The sequence below is a fragment of the Chiloscyllium plagiosum genome, chromosome 41 (assembly GCF_004010195.1).
Source record: "Chiloscyllium plagiosum isolate BGI_BamShark_2017 chromosome 41, ASM401019v2, whole genome shotgun sequence".
In the NCBI taxonomy this organism is placed as follows: Eukaryota; Metazoa; Chordata; class Chondrichthyes; order Orectolobiformes; family Hemiscylliidae; genus Chiloscyllium; species Chiloscyllium plagiosum.
This window is the reverse complement of record NC_057750.1, coordinates 7,854,270-7,875,724: the sequence shown is the minus strand read 5'-3', so window position 1 is coordinate 7,875,724 and position 21,455 is coordinate 7,854,270. Positions and strand designations below refer to the sequence as shown.

The window sequence follows — 21,455 nt, the reverse complement described above, 5'->3', positions numbered from 1 at the left end:
CTGGAATCACCAGACTGAAAAAGGATGCAGATTTCCATCACTGAAAAACTTTCACGAATTAAATGAGTTCTTATGATAATAGAGTTCAGACTAGTATTTTTATTCCAGATTTGTATTGAATTTAAATTTCACCATTTGCCAGGTTAGATTTGAACATAAGGCCCCAGAACAAGGGTGGCATGGTGGCTCAGTGGTTAGCACTGCTGCCTCACAAGAGCAGGGATCTGGGTTTGATTCCAGCCTTGGGCAACTGTCTGTGTGGAGTTTGCACATTTGGCCCATGTCTGTGTGGGTTTCTACTGGGTGCTCCAGTTTCCTCTCACAGTCCAAAGATGCGCAGTTTAGGTGGATTGGCTATGCTAAATTCCTGACGAAGGGCTAGGGCTTTTGCCCGAAACGTCAATTTTCCTGCTCCTCAGATGCTGCCTGACCTGCTGTGCTTTTCCAGAACCACCCTAATCTAGACTCTGATTTCTAGCGTCTGCAGTCCTCACTTTTGCCATGTTAAATTACCCATAGTGTTCAGGGATGTGTAGGTTAGGTGCATTAGCCATGGGAAATGCAAGGTTACGGGGATGGGTCTGGGCGGGGTGCTTTTTGGAGGATCGGTCTGGACTAATTGGGCTGAATAGCCTGTTTCCACATTGTGTGGATTCTATGGAACATTAGCTTAGGGTTCTGGATTATTAGCTTAGTGACACCACTGTTTCCCCCATTATCAGCCTTTAATCCTATTAATTCCTCAAGCACCATTTTTATTTCACCAATACTGATTTTCTTCAATTCCTCCGTTGGTTTTTGGAAATTTATGTTTTCTTTGGGGAAGACCGAAACAAATCTCAGTGTTCAGTCTCTTCAGCAGTGCTACTGGTTACTTTTACACCTACCCGAGAGAGCAGACCAGACCACACACATCATGTATTCCAAAGTTCAGAGTGCAGCTTGTGACTTCTAACTCACAGACAAAATTGACAATGCTGAGCCATGAAGATTGCAACAGTGGAATATGGTGAGGTCATAGTGGGTGCTGCTAGTTTGGCATTAATACATCAAGGATTGGAGAATGACAATGATAGCACGGATAAGATACCGTCCTTAAACTACTGGATGAGCTAGAATTTGTGTCTGGGATTTTGACCCTGAAAGTACCAAGCTGAGAAAGGCATGGATTGGTGTATAAACCAAAGGAATAACTGAGGCCAGGATAGGAGGTTTATTAAATTGGCAGTGGTGTAGTTCATTGGAATTTCAAAACATGATTTTTCAGAAAATATATCAATAACTTAAACATGGCATGGATCACGTTTTAGTTCAGGTTCTGAAGGGTCACTGAGCATCTTCTAGTACTCTGTATATTTTTAAAGTTCAAATTTTGCTTCACATAACTCCAGATAATTTAATTGATCTCATATCAACTGGATTTATAATTCTGTAATTAGGAGTTTGAGCGGTACCTCTCAAAATTTGAGCATTTCTGAGAAAATTTACATCCTGTCGTCTCATATATATTTAAAGCTATTGTATATTAAAAGGAATGATATTCCCACACTAACTTTGCTTGATAGGTTAATGGTAGTTTTCTTTTCCCTAGCATGGGGGATTTCGAGAGTAAGGGGCATATTTTAAAAGGCATTTGGATAAGTAGGTGAACAGGAAAGGTTTGGAGACATATGGGCCAGGAGAAGGCAGGTGGGACTAGTTTAGTATGGGATTATGGTTGGTGTAGAGCTAAAAATGTGTTGCTGGAAAAGCGCAGCAGGTCAGGCAGCATCCAGGGAACAGGAGAATCGACGTTTCGGGCATAAGTCCTTCTTCAGGAAATCTTCGCTTTTCCAGCAACACATTTTCAGCTCTGATCTCCAGCATCTGCAGACCTCACTTTCTCCCATTATGGTTGGTGTAGACTGGTTCAACCGAAGGATCTGTTTCTGTGTATGACTCTGTGACCACATGGTGCAACACTGGAGCTAGGACAAAAGGTCTCATGTTTAATCTGTCTGTGGTCAGCTCAGGTTGGTTGGGGATAAGATCATCCAGGTTTCCAGATGCTGCAGTGATACAGCACTACCTATTGGAAAGGAAGTGAGTGCGGATATCAAGGAGTAAAAGTCTCCCATCTTCCACTGATTTCCTCACTATCTCTATCTGAATCCCCAGATAATGCCACCATAATTCCTGGAACTATCTCCCAGGAAGATGCAGTGTCTTCAGGAGAGAAAATGGGGAGGAAGAAATAAATGTGGAACAATAATTATCTGTGATATAACATTTCAAAGGATTCTACCAGTCCTTATTGCTAATTAATATCCTCTGCATTTAGTCCTTCCTCTCTAACTTTTTCCTGGCAGGGTTTGGGTACTCAGGATTTTCGATGGCACCCTCTCCAAATTTCAATTCTAGGAAGCGCCTGTGATTGTTGGGTGCAAGAGCAGTTATTCCAGCAAACTGTATGGGGACCAGTGGTTTCAGGAAGTGCTCTGGGAACTCCATGTCCTGTTTGTGGTCCATCCACGTGTTTTTGGTCATGATTCCATCTCTGGCATAGAAAGGCCACAAGTCAACATGCAAGTGGTTGCTTTCGCTGTATTGCACACGGTAGAAGTCACCTTCCACTGCCTTTTCCCACACGTAGCCATTCTCGTCGACAACCGATCCAGAGTCCAGGCTCCTTAGAAATTCGCAATTTTCCACGTCATCCAGATAAATCCCAAGGTCCACGTCATAGTCCCATGGAATGATGTCCTGGTGACGGACTGCTCCCAGAAGAGTTCCGCCCTCCAGCCAGTAGCGGACACCAGAGGACTCCAAGATGTTTATGACATACTTGGTGGTCTCGCGCAAGGCTTTGAGGCAACAAGGTGGAGTCCACCTGTTTTCATATAGGTACTCAGGCGTGTCATCATGCACTGTCCTGAAACAGCGAGGAGTGTCTTTGTTGCAGCCATACCACTGCTCCTTTCCATTGGGCTGCACCACATGCTTCATGCCGAAGTCTTTGAAGAGTTGGGACAGCCTTGCTTTTGTGTTGATGTCTGCCTTCCAACGGTTATGGGCTGACATGAACAAAGAGCGGTGGTACGACGAGAACACCACATTCTCTGCCATCTTCACCTTCCAGCCATGCAGTGAAGACTGGACAAAGAGGGATGTCAAGAGCGGCCTTGTCATGGGCTGAGAGAAGTTGAACAAATCCTCGGTTCGAAGAAGAACCACTGCATCTCCGTCAATGGCATCGCAAACCTGGGCAGGAGAAAGCTGATAGACGGCAGTCCACTCCTTAAGACTAACTCGCAGGTTTTGACAGTGGAATGTTTCCCCATTCTGAATAGGAGCTGCTACCATCTGAACCTTTCCTTTGTTGGCCTCAAACTCCTGAAGAAGATGGTCAAGCTGTTGGGTTGAGTCCAATTGCACCCCGTCAGGCACCAGAAGGGTGTACTCAGTGTTGATGTAGAATTCAGGTCTGGTGACATAGTACGGCTGATCTGGAGATGCCTTCAATAGCACGACCTGTATGTTCTGCTTATTGGGCAGGTCCAGTGGTGGGTATGGTAGTTTGTCAGCCACCACAACAATGGGCTGGTCTGGTCTTTGCTTCAGGAAAGACTGCACCACACCTACTACCCAATTCTCAAAGTCTTCAAACTCTCGTATTAGTACAGTGATCCCAGTGACTCTTGAAACTGCTAGTTTCCTGGAGGCAGCCTTCCCTGGGACTTTGTGTTTCAGCATTTGCTGCTGAGTTCTGGAGACATAGTAGAGAACGATGAGATTAATCATTATTGCCCCAGTCAGTAGCATCTGGCAAAAACTAACCCGCATTGTGCTTTTTAATAATTCAGTAGTGTTGATAATTAATTTGTTCACGTTGCAGCTTTTCTTGAATTATCTCTCATTGTCTTTTAAAATTGCAAAAATGACCAATCACATCAAGATCCTGATTCATGGTCAACTAATAGTTGCAATTAATTCACCAGAAACATACAGTCTTCTTTGGATCTAAAAACAAAAATAGAGACATTATTCTGCGAAGAGATAAAAGTACTCATTAATTGATGACTACGTGCAGAATGGAATCTCCCCAGTTTGGTATTCCTTTAGAGGTCAGTGAATACATTGGACTTGTTGACTATTAACAAAAATTAAGAAATAGGAACTGGAGTAAATCTTCTCAAACCTTCCATCATTCAACAAAGTCATGACTGAATAATAATAGCAAGCATTCATATAAAATGTCCCAAGATATTTCACATGAGCCTCAGAAACAAAGTCTGATACAGAGATATATTAGGAAATATTAGAGCAGATTATCAAAAGTTTGGTCAAAGAGTTGGTGAAGGAAACATCCTCTAGGAAGAAAGAGGCCAAGTGGCAGATAGATGTCTGGGCTTATGGCCCAGGCAGCTGAATGTATCATCACCAAATGCTTCAAGCCAGATACTTCAAGCCAGAGATGCTCAAGGGGCCAAAATTAGAGAAGCACAGATATCCTATAGGGTTGCAGATTTGAGGAGATTTGAGAGATCCAGAAGAGCAAAACTACGGAGGAAATTGAAAATAAGAATGATAATTTTAAAATGAAGGTTTTTCTTAACCAGGAGGCAAGGGAGTCACAGGTGATGAGTGAACATGACTCTCTGTGGATTAGGATATTTCACAGGAAATTAAGTAGGGAGGATTTATTAAAACTATATCAGGTATTAGTCAGACTACAATGGAATGCTGAACAGTTTTGGATGCCTTATCTAAGGAAAGATACATTGGCATTGGAGACAGTCCAGGGAAGGTTCACTAGTCTGATACCAGGTATGGAGGGACAGTCTTATGAGGAGAGGTTGATGAGGTTGGGACTGTATTTGTTGAAATATAGAAAAATGAGAGGCCATATAATTGCAACATACAAGATTCTTGGAGATTAGATGGGATTAATCAATAACAGTCAGCATGGTTTTGTTAAGGGGTGGTCACATCTGACCAATTTATAGAGTCATACAGCCCAGAAAGAGACCCTTCAGTCCAATTCATCCATGCCAACCATGTAACCTAAATTGTATTAGTCGCATTTGCCTGCACTTGGCCCACATCCCTCTAAGGAGAAAGTGAGGTCTGCAGATGCTGGAGATCAGAGCTGAAAATGTGTTGCTGGAAAAGCGCAGCAGGTCAGGCAGCATCCAGGGAACAGGAGAATCAAGAAGGGCTTATGCCCGAAACGTCGATTCTCCTGTTCCCTGGATGCTGCCTGACCTGCTGCGCTTTTCCAGCAACACATTTTCACCCCACATCCCTCTAAACCTATTCTATTCATGTACCTGTCCAAATGTCTTTTAAATTTTGTCATTGTACCTGCCTCTACCATTTGCTCTGGAAGCACATTCCATACCAGCATCACTTCAGGTCTCTTTTAAACCTTTCTCCTCTCACCTTAAACCTATGCCCTCTAAAGTCATAGTTAGAGCTATAAAGCACTGAAACAAACCCATCAGTGCAACTCGTCTGCCGCTAATCAGACATCCTAACTTTACTTAGTGACATTTGCCAGCACTTGGCCCATATTCCTTTAAACCCTTCCTATTCATATACCCATCCAGATGCCTTTTAAATGTTGTAATTGTACCAAACTCCACCACTTCCTCTGGCAGCTCATTCCAAACACACACTATCTTCTGCGTGTAAGTTACCCCTCAGGTTCCTTTTAAGTCTTTTCCCTTTCACCTTAAACCTTTGCCCTCTAGTTTTGTACCTCACCTACCCTGGAGAAAAGACCCTATCTGTTTACGCTATCCTTGCCCCTCATGATTTTATAAATCTCTACAAGGTCACCCCTCAGCCTCTGATGCTCCAGAGAAAAAAGCTCAAGCCTATTTTGCCTCTTCTTGTTACTCAAACCTTCCACTCCCAGCAAATCCTTGGAAATATTTTCTGCACTCTCTCAAGATTAACAACGTTCTTCCTATAGAACTGTATGCAGTATTCTTCTTGAAAGCATTCTATGTTTTGGCTTCAACTGCTTTCTGTGGCAGAAAATTCCACAGGCTCACAACTCTCTGGGTGAAGATCTTTCTCATCTCAGTCCTAAATGATTCAATTCTATATCCTTAGGCTGTGACCCTAGCCCTGGATTCCTCGGTCATCAGGAACATCATTCCCGTGTTTAAGCCAGTCTAAATCTGTTAGAATTTTCTATATTTCTACAAGATTCAACCTCCCTCCCATTCTTCTAAACTCCAGTGAATATGACTGTAACTGATCCACTCTCTCTGCATACATCCGTTCTGCTATCCAAAGACCCAGTTTGACAAACCTTCCTTGTACTCCCTGTACAGCAGAACATCCTTCCTCCAATAAGGACACTAATACTGCGTGCAATACACCAGATGTCATCTCACCAAGGCCCTGTACAATTGCAGCATGACAGCCGTGCTCCTGTACTCAAATCCTTCCACTATGAAGAAGGTCATCCAACCGTTTGCCTTCTGCACCTGCATACTTACTTTCAGCAACTGCTGTACAAGGACACCCCGGTCTCGTTGCACCTCCCACTTCACAATCCTTCGCCAATTAGATAATAATCTGCCTTCCTGTTTCTGCTACCAAAGTGGATAACCTCACAATTATCTGTATTGTACTTCATTTGCCATGACTCAACTTGTCAACAGACATGAATTGAATTGAACTGAATTGAGTTTATTGTCATGTGTACCGAGGCACAGTGAAAAGCTTTGTCTTGCAAGCAACACAGGCAAATCACACAGTTAAGTAGCATAGATAAGTAAATAATAGGTAAACAGTGGCAAAAACAAAAACACAGGTACAAGCGAATGTTAAGAGTTTGTGAGTCCATTCAGTATTCTAACAACAATAGGGTAGAAATTGTTTCGAAACTTGTTGTGTGTTCAGGCTTTTGTACCTTCTCCCCAATGGTATAGGTTGTAAAAAAGCATTGCCAGGGCGGGATGGATCTTTGAGAATGCTGGCGGCCTTTCCTTGACAGCGTGCTTAGTAGATGGATTCTATAGATGGGAGGTTGGCCTTTGTGATTGTCCGGGCTGAGTAAAAGAAATGTTTGATTTTCTTTACTTGGAGCTCACAAAAAATCCTGATTAACCATTCTATTTGCCCTGAAAACAGCAACTCTCAAACTACTCATGACTCACTACTTGAGCACCAGTTCTTATATCAACTTACACTCAGAATCCTAATGATCAGTGTTTGACTTTATCAAAGAACATCTCCCCTCTCAGACAGACAGACTGGACAGCCTATGTTCTCTGTGATTACAATTTTCGTCCCCTTATCGAAGGAAAGATATACTGGCATTGGAGACAGTCTGGAGAAGTTCTGCTAAATTGATTCTGGATTTAGAGGGAATTTCTTACAAGAGGAGGTTGAATAGGTTGGGCTTGTACTCATTGGAATGTAGATGATGTAAAGGAAACCTTAGTGAAACATACAATATTCAGAGCGGGCTGGACAGGTAGCTGTGGCTCTAGTTTTGAACTCCCCTACCCTTGGAAAAAAACCTTGACTATTCACCTTATCAATGCCCCTCATGATTTAATGAACCTCTATAAGGTCATTCCTCAGCCTCCAATGCTCCATGGCAAGAAGTCCCAGCCTATCCAGCCTCTCCTTAACTCAAACCCTCCAGTCCCAGCAACATTCTGGTAATCTTTTTCTGTACTCTTTCTAGTTTAACAATATCCTTCCTAGAGCAGGGCGACCAGAATTGTAAGCAGTATTCCAAAAGTGGCCTCACCGATATCTTGTACAGCTGCAACAAATGATGTACTCAATGCTCTGACCAATGAAGGCAAGCATGCCAAATGTCTTCTTCACCACCTTGTTTACCTGCCATGTCACTTTCAAGACACAATGAACCTGCACCTCTAGGTCCCTCTGTTCAACAACATTCCCCATGGCACTACCATTAACTGTGTATGTTCTGTCCTGGTTTGTCTTACCAATATGCAACACCTCATTTATCTAAATAAAACTCCATCTGCCACTTCTCAGCCCATTGTTCCATATTATCGAGATCTTGTTGTATTCTTAGATAACCCTCTTCACAGTCCACTATGCTACCAATTTTGGTGTCTTCCGCAAACTTACAAACTAAACCTCCTATATTCTCATCCAAATCGTTGATATAAATAGCAAACAACAGTAGACACAGAACTGATTCTTGTGGCACACTGCTGGTTACAGGCCTCCAGTCCAAATAACAATCATCTACCACCATACTCTGTCTTCTACCATCAAGCCAATTTTGTCTCCAATTGGTTATCGCTTCCTAATTCCCATGTGATCTAACCTTACAAACCAATCTACCTTGCGGGACCTTGTTGAAGGGCTTGCTAAAGTCCATGTAAACGCTTTGCTTTCACCTATCTTCTTGGTAACCTCTTCAAAGTATTCAATCAAATTTGTGAGACACAATTTCCCACACATAAAGCCATGCTGACTTTCCTTAACCCGCCCTTGCCTTTCCAAATGCATACAAATCCTATCTTGCAGAATCACCTCCGACAAATTAACCACCACTGAAATCAGACTCACCAATCTATAGTTCCCTGGCTTTTCCTTAAACAATGGCACAACATTAGCCACCCTCTGGTTTTTTGGCACCTCATGCACAGCTGTCGATGATACAAATATCTCTGCAAGGGATGCAATCTCTTCTCTGGCTTCCCATAATATTTTGGAATACACCTGATTAGGTCCCGGTTATTTATCTACTTTTACATGTTTTAAGAGGTCCAGTACATCCTCTTCTGTGACGTGGAATCTTTTCAAGACATCACTACTTATTTCCCCAATTTGCCTGGCTTCCATGTCATTCTCAACAGCAAATACTGAGGCAAAATATTTGTTTAGTATCTCAATCATCTCCTGTGATTCCACACATAGACAGCCTCATTGACCTTTAACGGGCCCTATTCTCTCCCTAGTTATTATATTACCCTTATTGTACTTGTTGAATCTCTCAGGATTCTCTTTAACTTATTTGCCAAAGCTATCTCATGTCTCCTTGTTGCCCTTTTGATTTCCCTTTTAAGTGTACTCCTACTCCCATATACTCCTCCAGGGATTCACTTGATCCCAACTGTCTATACCTGTCATTGCCTCCTTCTTTTTCTTCACCAGAGCATCAATATCTCTAGTTATCCAGTGTTCCCTACACCTACCAGCCTTGCCCTTCACACTAACAGGAACATTCTGTCACTGTACTCTCATTATCTCATGTCTTTGCCTATGAACAGCCTCCCCCAATCAACCTTTGAAAGTTCTTGTCAAATATGACCAAAATTGGCCTTACTCCAATTTAGAATTTTAACTTTCAGAAAAAGGCCTATTCTTTTCCATAATTATTTTAAAACTAATACAATCATGATCGCTGGTCCCAAAGTGCTCCCCCACTAACACCTCAGTAAATTGCCCTGACTTATTTCCCAAAAGAAGGTCGGGATTTGCTCCTTCTCTAGTAGGTACATCCACATATTGAGGAAGAACATTTTCTTAAACATGCTTAACAAATTCCTCCCTATCCAAGCCCTTTACACTACGACAGTCCCAGTTTGTTTGGAAAGTTAAAACCCCCTATCATTACAATCCTATTGTTCTTTCAGATATCTGAGATCTCCCTACATATTTGCTCCTCAATTTCCTGCTGACTATTGGGGACCATGCAGTACAAGTCCATCCAGGTGATTATCCCCTTCCTATTTTTCAGTTCCACCATATAACTTCATTGGATGATCCCTCAGGAATACCCTCTCTAAGTACAGCCGTAATGTAGTTCTTAATGAAGAGCTGACCAGGTGTGTGGATGATGGCAATGCATTTGATATCATCAATTTGGACTTTAGCAAAGCTTTTGATAAGGTCTTGCATGGAAGACCGATAATGAAGGTAAGTCCCGTAGGTCTAAGGAATTTTGATTAAATGCATCCAGAATTGGCCGAGTGGCAGGAAACAGATGATGATGGTTGAGGGGTGTTTTTGTGACTGGAAGCTTATGTGTAGTGGGTTCCACAGAGATCAGTGTTGGGACCTTTGCTGTTTATGGTATACATAAATGATTTAGGCCTGAATGTCAGATGGTTGAACAGTAAGTTTGCAGATGATAAGAAAATTGGTGGGGTGATACATAATAACAGAGAGAGTCTTAGATTATGGGAGGAGATGGACTGTGGCAAATGGAATTTAATCTGAGTAAGTGTAGGGTGATACATTTGGTCAGGACAAACAGCAAGAGAATACAGGATAAACAGTAGGGCCTTGGGAAGCACGGAGGATTAGAGAGATGTGGACATGCATGTCCACTGGTCCCTTAGAGTAGCAGAATAGGTAGATGAATTGGTTATGCAGGCATATGGGATACTTGCCTTTCTTTATTACCTGAGGCATTGAGTTTAAGAGCAGAGAGGTTATGCTGGAATATTTTAAAATGTTGATAAGGCCAAAATTGGAATATTATGTGCAGTCCTGGAATCCACATTATAAGAGGGAGGTGATTGCACTGGAGAGGATGCAGAGGAGTTTCATCAGGAGGTTGCCTGGGCTGGAGGGTTTTCGTTATGAGGAGAAGTTGGATAGACTGGCATTGTTTTCCTTGGAGTGGGGAACACTGAAGGGGTCATGATTGCATTGTATAAAATCGAAGGGCAGAGAAAGGTAGATAGGAAGGAGATTTTCCTTTTGATAGAGAGATCAATGACGGGGGGCAGAGATTTAAAGTAAGGCGCAGGAAATTTAAGAGGGGATGCAAGAAAAATATCTTTTCACCCAAAGGAGGGTGGAATTCTGGAACTCACTGCCTGTAAAGGTGGCGGAGGCAGAAACCCTCATAAAACCACAGAAAGCTGCAACACAAAGGGACTCGGAGCTACCTGGGCATAAAACACAGAAAGCCAGCACACAGGTCCTCAGGTAATCAGGAAGGCTAATGGAACGTTGGCCATTATTTCAAGGAGGTTGGAGCATAAGAGTAGGGAAGTCTCATTGCAACTGTACAAGATGCTTGTGATACCACATCTGGAATACTGTGAGCAGTTTTAGTCCCATTACTTAAGGAAAAATATCATAACAGAAAGTTATAACGAGGATGATCCCCAATATGGAGGGATTGTCTTATGAAGGTTGAGCCAGTTGGGATTCTACTCATTGGAATTTTCAAGAATTAGAAGTGATCTCATTGAAACATATAGGATTCTTAAGGGACTTAACAGGATAAATACTGAGAGATGGTTCCCCTTGAGGGAGAGTCAAGGGCCAGAAGGCATAGTCTCAGAGTAAAAGGTGCACCAATAGAAGACTGAGATGAGGAGGAATTTCTTCTCTCAGATGGTTCAGAGTCTTTGGAACTCCTTACCATAGTGAACTTAGGGGGCAGAGTCCTTGTGTACATTTAGGACTGAGATAATTGATAATATGATCAGTAGGGGAATCAAGATTACAGGGAAAGGGCAGGAAACTGGATGTAAGGGATATCAGAATGGCAGAGCAGGCTCTGTGACTCTATAACACCTCTTACATTACATGTCTGTAACAGCAGCAAATTTTCAAACTTCTGCTTATTTTCAAAAATGAGGAACATACACAAACACTTCTATTTTTCAGCAACTGATCTGGGAGAACAGGAGTTCACCTCAACATATTTGGGGAATGGTCAAATCCCATCACTTCCTAGTTCCATGTTGTGCAGCAGCACTTACACTGAAGGTTTCATTGCAAAAATAAAAGACATCCACTTAACTGTGGCTCAGCTTTCAGCATCTTCACTCCTGAGAACCAAAAACAGTACATTTCATACTCTCAGCTGAGTCTGGATTGTCAGCCTTTTTCTCATGACTCCAGGCTCCACAAGGAATCAAGGTCGCAATACAGCAACGCAATCATGACCCCTTCAGTGTTCCCCACGCCAAGGAAAACAATGCCAGTCTATCCAACTTCTCCTCATAACGAAAACCCTCCAGCCCAGGCAACCTCCTGATGAAACTCCTCTGCATCCTCTCCAGTGCAATGTCTCCCTTTGCATGGCATTTAAACAAACTTGAACAGGGCAGCAGTAGGGTCCTTGCCTCAATCGATCAGGGAGAGACCTGAACACAGATTTTTATCGTAAAGGGAATCAAGTGTTATAAGGATAAGGCAGGAAAGTGGAGCTGAGGATTATCAGATCAGCCATGACCTCATTGAATGATGGAGCAGACTTGATTGGCCAAATGGTATGTTTAAGCTCTAGCATCTTATGATCTTACTACTAAGTGACAAGACACTTCAGGTTCAGCTAAGGTACCCTCTTCCCAAAAAAGTGAGAACCGAGACACTATGGGCAACTTACAATCCCTGGAAATTATACTAAATATCATTCCATAATGTTATATCATTGTCTGGACTTGCTCCACTGCAACAGGGTTAATACTACTATATCCGAGGCAAGGAATATGGAGTCATTAAAAAAAAACTACTATATCTACAATTTGAATGTAACTTATACTTTACTTTAACTTGCATTTCAACTTAAATTTGTGGTCAAACGGGTCAGTACAAAAGATAACACATTTGTAACTCAAATAATACCTTGTTTTCAAAGTTGTTGGCTGCTGAAAAATAGATTGAATCCAGGCCAGCATACTCTCTCATACACTTGCTCCTCATTGACAGGAACTGTGCTTGCAGGTGCAAGTTGGTGTGTTCCATTCATGAGCAAGGTTTCCCATTTTTCCGTGATGATCAGGTGTCTCCAGGAATTGCAAATTTATCCTCCAGACACTGTTGCAAATACACACTGGAGAAAAACCATTAGAGTATTTTAAATTTTTCTTTGAATACCCCTGTTTATTGGTTATAAAAGCAATAAAGATGGGAGAAGATCATCTGTCAAGGATAGCATGGATTAGTGGAGCAGGTTGAAGCCTGAGTATTGATGGAAAAGTATGAGATCAGGGGTCATTAATACAACATAGTTACTAACAAATTCAATGGGTAAATGAAGGGAAATTTCTTCACTCAAAGAAAGGTTTTAATGTGGAATGGTTGTGGCAAATAGCTAATATGTTTCCAACATGTAATTAGATGAGTACATGAGAGAAAAGACAGCAGAAAGATATGTTGAAAGGCTGAGATGGGGTAGATGGAATAGAGGGCACTTGCATGGAATATAAGCATCCAATTGGGCCAAATGGCCTGTTTCTGGGTTGTAAATACTCTGTAGTCAGGAATCATCCAGTTAAATAATGCAGGGTCTTTTGGCTTTCCAATTGGCCATCAGAGGACAGGGGGTCATAAGGATGGGCATCCTTTTGTGTTGTATGTTTCTATGACTCTGTCAGTTGACCAATGGCAGGAGCATTGGGGTGTATCAATGGACACATGCTCATTTGAGATCTCCAGGAATACATTCAACTAGAGTTAATAAACGTGTTCAGGAATCACTTCATAATCTTAGATGTACCGTTACTGATCTACGTAACTGATTTTTCTTCACAGTGATTTTCTCATCTTGGCTGTGCTTTTGTGATGGCCAGATACTCCAAAAAAAAAACCAACTGGACTTAACCAACTGGGTGGCACAGTGGTTACCACTGCTACCTCACAATGCCAGAGACCCGGGTTTGATTCCAACCTCGGGCGACTGTCTGTGTGGAGTCTGCACATTGCCCCTGTGTCTGCATGGATTTCGTCCGAGTGCTCCGGTTTCCTCCCACAATCCAAAGAGTGCAGGTCAGATGAATTGGCCAAGCTAAATTGCCCATAGTGTTCAAGGATATGTAGGTTAGGTGCATTAGCCAGGGGTAAACATAGAGGAACGGGTCTGGGTGGTTTACTCTTCGGAGGGTTGGTGTGGACTTGTTGGGCCGAAGACCTGTTTCCACACTGTGGGGAATCTAATCTTAACCTACTAATGGCCATATTCATTCTTGATCTAACAAGTAATACAAGAAGGAACTTTTGACATGCCCACGCTGCAATGGCTTGTGGATTGGAACCTCCTTTTTTCGCATCGACCAGTTCTAAAATTGTTCACTTTACTGCTAATTAAAATTCTGGTTCAGCGGGGAGCACTCTTGCTTCTGAGTCAAAATGATTTGAGTTCAAGTCCCACTCCAGAGGCCTCATGCAATTTAGCCTGACACTCCCAATGTACTCCTGAGAGAGGGCTGCAGAGTTGGAGCTTTTGTATGAGATTAAAATTAAGTTTATTGTGTGCAAGAGCTTGGCACTAGTTGACAAAGAGCAAGGGAGTACTCTCTGCTGTCTCAATCAATATTCACAAGGGAACGGTAGCAGAATGGTTATGTTACTTACTGGATTAGTAACTCAGGGGCTTGGACTAATTATTACACTAATGGACTAAGATGGTAACCTTCTTGAAATATATAAATTGATAGGTTGAATACTGGGAGGATATTCCCACATTTAGGAGAAATTAGAAAGAGGTGATGCAGGTTGGAAGTAAGGGAACTCCTCTTTAAGACGGAGATGTGAATTTTTTTTTGTTTAGAGGGTTATTAGTTTGTGGATTTCTCTGTCCCGGAAAGTAAAAGGCTGCGTCTTTGAATTCATTCAAGGCAGAGTTAGATAAATTTTTGATAGACAAGGCATTACACAAATGTAAGTCAGCTCCTGCTGATTTTGCAAGCGTGTTATTAAATTGTATTCAAGACCTTTTTGAGAGCAATGAGGAAAGGGCAATAAATGCTGGCATGGCTAATGATGCCATCACATGAATAAATTTTAAAAATGTTGGGATGATCCCAAGATTCATGATATTGTAAATATCAATGAAATCAACACTTACCTCTTCTATTTTCTTACATTTTACTGATGGATGAGTTATATTTTGGTTGAACATTTACTGGCAATATTAAGTATCAATATTATGCATATGGTTGTTGTAATAAAAGGTTACATTAAAAAATCTTGAGGCAAGGGAAAAAGAATGGAGCTAGGTTAGATGGAGAAAAACATTGATCCAATCTTGATTGTGCTGAAATGTTACATTTGTATGGAGAAGACACACTGGCAAAGCAGTTTTGTTAACATCAAAGCAGGGTGGGCTTGCATTATTAAGGTAAGCTTCAGTAAAGTGCTATCACAGTGATAAACATAACCTTTGGAACACTAATGGTTGATTGTGGGTCACAGTGTATTACATAAGATTGGCAACTCTTCCGGGATGTATTGCTGGAGATTTGGTCATGTGATATCTGATTGCATAGTGCCTGGTCACAAGACATGTGCTGACAGGTTATAAATGCTACTGTATTTATTTTATAAAGGTCAGGTCTCTTGTAGTCTCTTATTAATGCTGCTGCTGATCCTGAGCTGAGAGCCAGAGGCTTTCCCTATGTGGACAGGAAAGAGTGCAAAGCTCTACCTTTTTCCACAGCAATGTGAAGAAACCAACTCCCAGGTCTCCCAGGCAGTTGGAAAGATCTGGCTCATTTTGGCAGAGATTGAAATAAGTACACCGTGCATAGTGAAGAAAAGATGATGCTACAAAAGAAATTATACAGTGCCTTTCACAATGTCAGCACATCCTGAAACTCTTTACAGCAAACCAGCAAATGCGATAATAACCAGCCAATCTATTTCACCAATGTTGCTGGATGGATAAGTATTGGTTGGGACACCAGAGATTGCTCCCTTGCTTGTTGTCAAAATTGAGGCAGCTTTTCCATCCACCCGATAGGGTAGATGTGACCTCATTTCAAAATCTGTTAATGAGGCATTGCATTAGGAATGGCAGCCTGGACATGTATCAGCTGCGACTCAGTTAGGAACATGCTTGCCTCTGAGCCACAAGACTCCACTCCAGGATTTAAGAATAGAAATCAAGATTGACACTCCAATATAGTAGTGAAAGCTTTCTGTCAGAGGTGTCGTATTTCAGATGAGATGTTAAACCAAAGCACTGTCTGGCCACGCAGGTGTATGTACAAGATCTCAAGCCATTACTTTAAAGGAGGACAGGGGTGTTTTCCCTGGTGTCCTGGCTAAAATTTATTCATCAATCAACATCACAAAAATATAGAATGTGTGGTTCTTTCTGTACTGTCCAGATTTACCAGATTAAATAATTTCAACGTATTTAAAACAAACAACCAAATATTGCCAAGTCTGCTGTTTCAGCCTTCCACTTCAAACACTAACTCAAAGGCCAAGGAAGAACATTAAGACCAGTACTGTGGCTGACCACCATAAAGAGTCAATGCCAAAATACCTTGATATTACTCTTGACTGTACCTTGATTGACTGATAACATCACCAAAACTCTGGAAAAAATACCCAAAAGAACTGTGGATGCTGGAAATCAGAAACAAAAACAGAAATTGTTGGAAAATCTCAGCAAGTCTGGCAGGATTTGCGGAAAAAAATCAGAGTTAACATTTCAGTCTGACATCCTGAAAAAGGGTCACTGGACCTGAAAGATTAACTGATTTCTGTCCACAGAAGCTGCCAGACCGCTGAGATTTTCCAGCAATTTCGGGTTTTGTTTCCAAAACTCTGGAACCTAGGTCAAGACAAGAGTGAATCTCATAAAGAAACTGGCAAGTACCACCTGGCGTAACAGAACCAACACACTATGCACTGCTTTTCTTGCCCTAATCTATCAAAAGCAGATTCTTGCTGCTCAACAACGACCACACAAACATCTCCAGAAAGACGTGAACATTGGGACCAATATAGTTTAGGGTGACTGAATTCCTGTGCTAACAAATATTGAACCTCCATATAGAATAATCCTCTTTAAAGAACACCATTGACTAAGAGCAGTCAGAATTCCTTTAACACGAGACCTTCGGAAAAAAAAGCCACATTCTTCACTTCATCCCATCTGGTTCACTAATATCCTTCAGGAAGGAAACTGTGATTTTATCTGGCAATGGTCTAGATGTGACTCCAGACCACAGCAAAGTGGTTGACTCTTAACTGCCCCCTGGGCAGTTAGGAATGGGAAATAAATGCTGGCCTAGCCAGCAATGCTTTCATCCCACGAATAAAATAAATTCCCTGATGTTACGACACGGTGGTGAGCCTTTCTGCTAATTAAACCAAACACCCAGAAAAGCTCACCTCACCTCATAGTCTGGTTAAGTATGAGTGACAGAGAGCTCCCCAAATTCCACTATTTAAAGAAAAAATATCAATTTTATTCTTTAACTCTAAATGTGAACATCAAACAACAACTATTTACAACTCTAAGCCTCCTTTCTCTTAAAGGTCGGTTATCTATCTCCAACTCTATAACAATATATTGATCCAATAAAAGCCCCTATTAAAATTACAGGTCAACTTAATTTTCAAAACCAGACATGTGGCTGTCATCGTCGGCATCTGTCTTCTTCTGGACGTAGATCTCCCTGGTTGTCTTTGGTCTTTTGCTGCAAAGATGTTTCATATGGAAAAGGTACCTTTGATTGAGGGTGTTTTGAATAGCAGTCTCTCTCTCACTGGCTAACTCTCAAAATGCCAGTTACTTTATACCCTAAACATTGGATTGACTCTTTGGTTTGATGTTGTTAAAACAGTAAAATTCAGATTTTAGTATCCTGGGGCATAATTTAAACTGATTGGTTAAATTAAATGGTGGTCAAAACAACTGAGGTATCTAGTTTATGGTCAAATTTTACGTATTTTCAATTTTCCAGTACACTGTGAGTTTGCTAGTCACATGACAGTTACTTGCAAACTCTCACTGCCAAAACAGCCTTCACTCTCTCTTAAAGGAATAATACACACCTTCAACTTCATAACACCTCGCCTTAAAAAAACTCATCATAATGAAAAAATGGCTTTTTTTCTTAACCCCATTACAATGAAATACACATATATAGAACATCTGTTCAATCTTATCCATACTTTATCCACACCCTACCAATTGACGACAGCCCCACTGTTGACTGCAAACATCACCGAACATGACCTGCTATCTGACCCAAGCAATGAAGTTCAGATTACACCCTTCCACTGAAAATCTGGAGAAGCTTCAACTACTTGAGGACAAGCCATGGAAAATGTTGGCCATATGCTCCAAAGGTGCACAAGTTCAAATTGTGGCATGCAAGTTGAACCATCAACTATGTACTGCCGGATAAATTCCTGGAAACATCATAACCATACACACTGCATCAGCCACAGGCATTTGGAATGATATGTTCAACAATGAACTATCAATGCTTCATGAGTTAGCATTATGAATTTTAAAAATCACTCTGATGTTTGCTTTGCTGAGTGAAAATTAGCTACTGCACTTCCTATATTGCAGCAATGACTGCACTCCAAAATGTCCTGCAGTGGTTTGAGATGTCTGGTGGTTGTGAAAAGTGTTATGTAAATGCAAGTCTTTCTTTCTCTCTCTCTACAGACCTCCAACCCACACAACTTGTGAGTCAGAGTGCTACGCACTGAGCCACAGCTGACATTTGCAGTTTTTTTAAAAATAGAAAGTAGTTAATTAACAAGATTATAGCATCATGTGCCACAGATGGTGCCCTGTGCTTCCCTCAGACAGACACACACCGACATCCTTTCTTCTCAATGAATGACTCTTGACTGGAGTGTAGGATGTTGTGGTGCACATTATTTGGCAGGAAGTCAGCCCGCGTCCGTGGCTAGGGCGCATGCGCCGCCCGTTCAGGCCGACGGGGACCTCACTATCTGGCAAGGGGACAAGGACGAGGCGGCCAAGAGATGGAAGGGCAGCCAGCCGCTATGGCTTCGGCGCTCGGCGGCGCGGGCTGTCCGAGCCCGGCGACCCCACCAACCCTGGAGAAAATCACCTCAGAAAACTCCCCGGAGCCGGATTCCTACACGGTGCCGGGGATTTTACACTTCATCCAGCACGAATGGACGCGGTTTGAGATGGAAAAGGCGCGATGGGAAGCGGAAAAAGCCGAACTGCAAGTAAGTGAAGCAGCCGGAAAAAAAAAGGGGGCAGACGGTGTCGGAAAAAAAAACCGAAATCCCAAATTCCGTTTTCATTGTTCCAGTCGGTTCTTTACGTTGAACGCTATCGATATCTGAGGAAACGCGAGTGCGAAAACGTGCTTCGTGGGAGAAAAAGAGGTTTTTCTCAGAAAAAATTACCTTCTATTGTTGCGGAGGGTCGGTGGTGCGCAGCCATCTTGGATTTAAAGATGGCGGATTGTGGTTATGTCATGAGCTCAAAAAAATCCTACTCTCGAAATTGCAATTATTTATGCTTTTTATAACCCTTTGCAATGTGTGCTATTCATACATTGTACCTGCAACAAGCCTGACATTGTTTTAAACGTTTGATAGGCAAAGATAGTGTATCTGAGGGCTAAGTGGAGTTTCCTCTCCAAATGTCAAAGATTCCTCTTACAAATGCTGTCTCCTAAGAATTTGTCTTTCTTTCGTCCTGTTTATTAGGACGTTCAATAATTGAAGACTTGTTCAGTACAGCACTTGTAACTGTCACACCTCGTAGATGTCTAGTCTGCTTTAGAATCAGCAAAGTGGGTGATTTTGAGTTGTAGTACTGTTATGAGAACTTGATTTTTGCATTGATCTGTATGGATTGGAGACCTGCCAGAATCCCTGAAACTAAATTTCACTGAACTCACTAAATGGGAAAAGTGGATCGAATTCCAATGCTTTCATTGTACAACACAGAGGAAATTGATGTTCTTTTTACAGCTGACTTTGCATTTTGAATTTCTAAATTATTTCAGCTTCAAGCTAATTTAGTTTATTTATTTCTCCAAGGGTAATGCACCTTATAATTTATTGTCACCTGGTTTGAGAACAATAATGTGGTCTTAAACATAGAAATAAATGGTCAGACCAGAATGTAACCAAATAAAAGGTTAGTGTTCATCTGAGTTCAGTTATGACTTCTCTTTATGGATTTCTTTCATGAATCTGACTTTGTATATGTATTTAATGTTTTCCTTTGTCTGTTCCTTGCTGCATTGTAGCTGTTGAAATATGATCTGCAGTCTTTCTTTAATCATTTTCTACTCTCCACTGATAGCTGTTCATATAAACCCAGAGCCATTTCTAAACTAGGACACAGAATCCTAAATTTGGAGCAATGAATCACAAATTTTTTTAATGTTTAGACTTACCTTTGTTATAAATCAAATTCTTACCATTCGCTATAAATATATTTAGACCAGTTCAATTAACAGCTTAAAAAATATTTATGACACTATAGAATGGAAGCTAAAATTGGGATCAATTTGGAAACATTAGTCCACCTGATGCAACAATACACATATGTGAGTGAATTTCTCTGAAAGGCAAGCATAAAGTAAGGTTTTACTTACTAAATGGCTATAAGTGTTGTCCAACTCATCCATGCCGACCAGATATCCCAACCCAATCTAGTCCCACCTGCCAGCACCCGCCCCATATCCCTCCAAACCCTTCCTATTCATATACCCATCCAAATGCCTCTTAAATGTTGCAATTATACCAGCCTCCACCACATCCTCTGGCAGCTCATTCCATACACGTACTACCCTCTGCGTGAAAATGTTTCCCCTTAGGTCTCTTTTATATCTTTCCCCTCTCACCCTAAAGCTATGTCCTCTAGTTCTGGACTCCTCCACCCCAAGGAAAAGACTTTGTCTATTTATTCTATCCATGCCCCTCATAATTTTGTAAACCTCTATAAGGTCACCCCTCAGGGTCTGTTTCCATGCTGTACATCTCTATGACTCTATAAATAAGAACTGATTAGGTGTTTGGATTATCTGTGCTACTTGATCTGTTTTTCACAAAATATTGAAAGAGGGAGAAGGGAATGATAGAATTGAAAGTGTGACTCTGATCTTTATCCACATTGCAGTGTAGCTATTGAGTTGAAAGTATATGATATTATTGCAGGATAGCTTGACTATGATTCTTTCCCCTGTTTGGTCTCCCCTCATTTATCTCCATATTAAGGTTTCCAATATGCCACATGTGAATACCATTGTATATGGCTGTCCAAACTTTACAATCAGCTTCAAATAAAGATCCAAGTTCTCTTGAAAGAGAATCAATGGAAAAAGATGCCTGTTTTTTAAACCTTCAGGCAAAGGACCAGCATTTCCCTAACGTTTTTTTTTGTTATTGACAGATTGACACGGTGTCAAGACCTGCATTTATTGCCTATTGTCACCAGGTTGCTCTATTATTGATATTCCAAGGGCCACCTTGATATTCCAGGAACAACGTCAGATATGTAGCTATATACCAGCATTTTTTGTTATTGACAGATTGACACGGTGTCAAGACCTGCATTTATTGCCTATCCCTAGTTTCTTTCATAATGATTTTTGAATTGTAGCATTCCTGCAGTAAATATGTTCTTTCAGTACTGTTAGGTAGGGAATTTCTGTATTTTGATCCAGTGATAATGCAGGGTTGATTATTATTGGTGTGTAATTTGGAGGGGAACTTGAACATAATGACATTTCATCTGTCAGCCACCCTTG

At 41.4% G+C, this 21,455-nt stretch overlaps 2 protein-coding genes across 6 annotated transcripts in view; one reads left to right on the top strand and one right to left on the bottom strand.

The window, feature by feature from the left end:
- Window positions 1-1,873: 1,873 nt before the first annotated feature.
- LOC122542812 (fukutin related protein) lies at window positions 1,874-19,145 on the bottom strand. Of its 4 annotated transcripts, none has more exons than XM_043680871.1 (3): window positions 19,096-19,145; window positions 12,583-12,790; window positions 1,874-3,999 (listed from the first exon to the last, which is right to left on the bottom strand). In XM_043680871.1, exon 3 carries the CDS (start codon window positions 3,820-3,822, stop codon window positions 2,317-2,319), a length of 1,506 nt encoding a protein of 501 aa, XP_043536806.1. In that variant the 5' UTR covers window positions 3,823-3,999; window positions 12,583-12,790; window positions 19,096-19,145; the 3' UTR covers window positions 1,874-2,316. The 4 variants fall into 4 exon arrangements, 3 of the variants coding, with proteins under 3 accessions (XP_043536806.1, XP_043536807.1, XP_043536809.1); XR_006309869.1 differs by lacking the exon at window positions 1,874-3,999 and adding an exon at window positions 7,007-7,046; XM_043680872.1 differs by lacking the exon at window positions 12,583-12,790 and having other exon boundaries at window positions 19,096-19,137.
- The window catches only part of LOC122542811 (striatin-3-like), a 45,961-nt gene continuing 43,035 nt past the window's right edge, over window positions 18,530-21,455 (top strand). Inside the window, exon 1 of one of the 2 annotated variants that reach the window (XM_043680870.1) lies at window positions 18,530-18,912. In XM_043680870.1, coding sequence (XP_043536805.1) covers window positions 18,700-18,912 — 213 coding nt within the window. In that variant the 5' untranslated portion in view covers window positions 18,530-18,699. The remainder of the gene's footprint in view (window positions 18,913-21,455) is intronic. The other variant, XM_043680869.1, reaches the window with a different exon arrangement.

Excerpts from the sequence above, each read along its gene's own strand:
- LOC122542812 (XM_043680871.1), bottom strand. The coding sequence starts at position 3,822 with ATGCGGGTTAGTTTTTGCCAGATGCTACTGACTGGGGCAATAATGATT.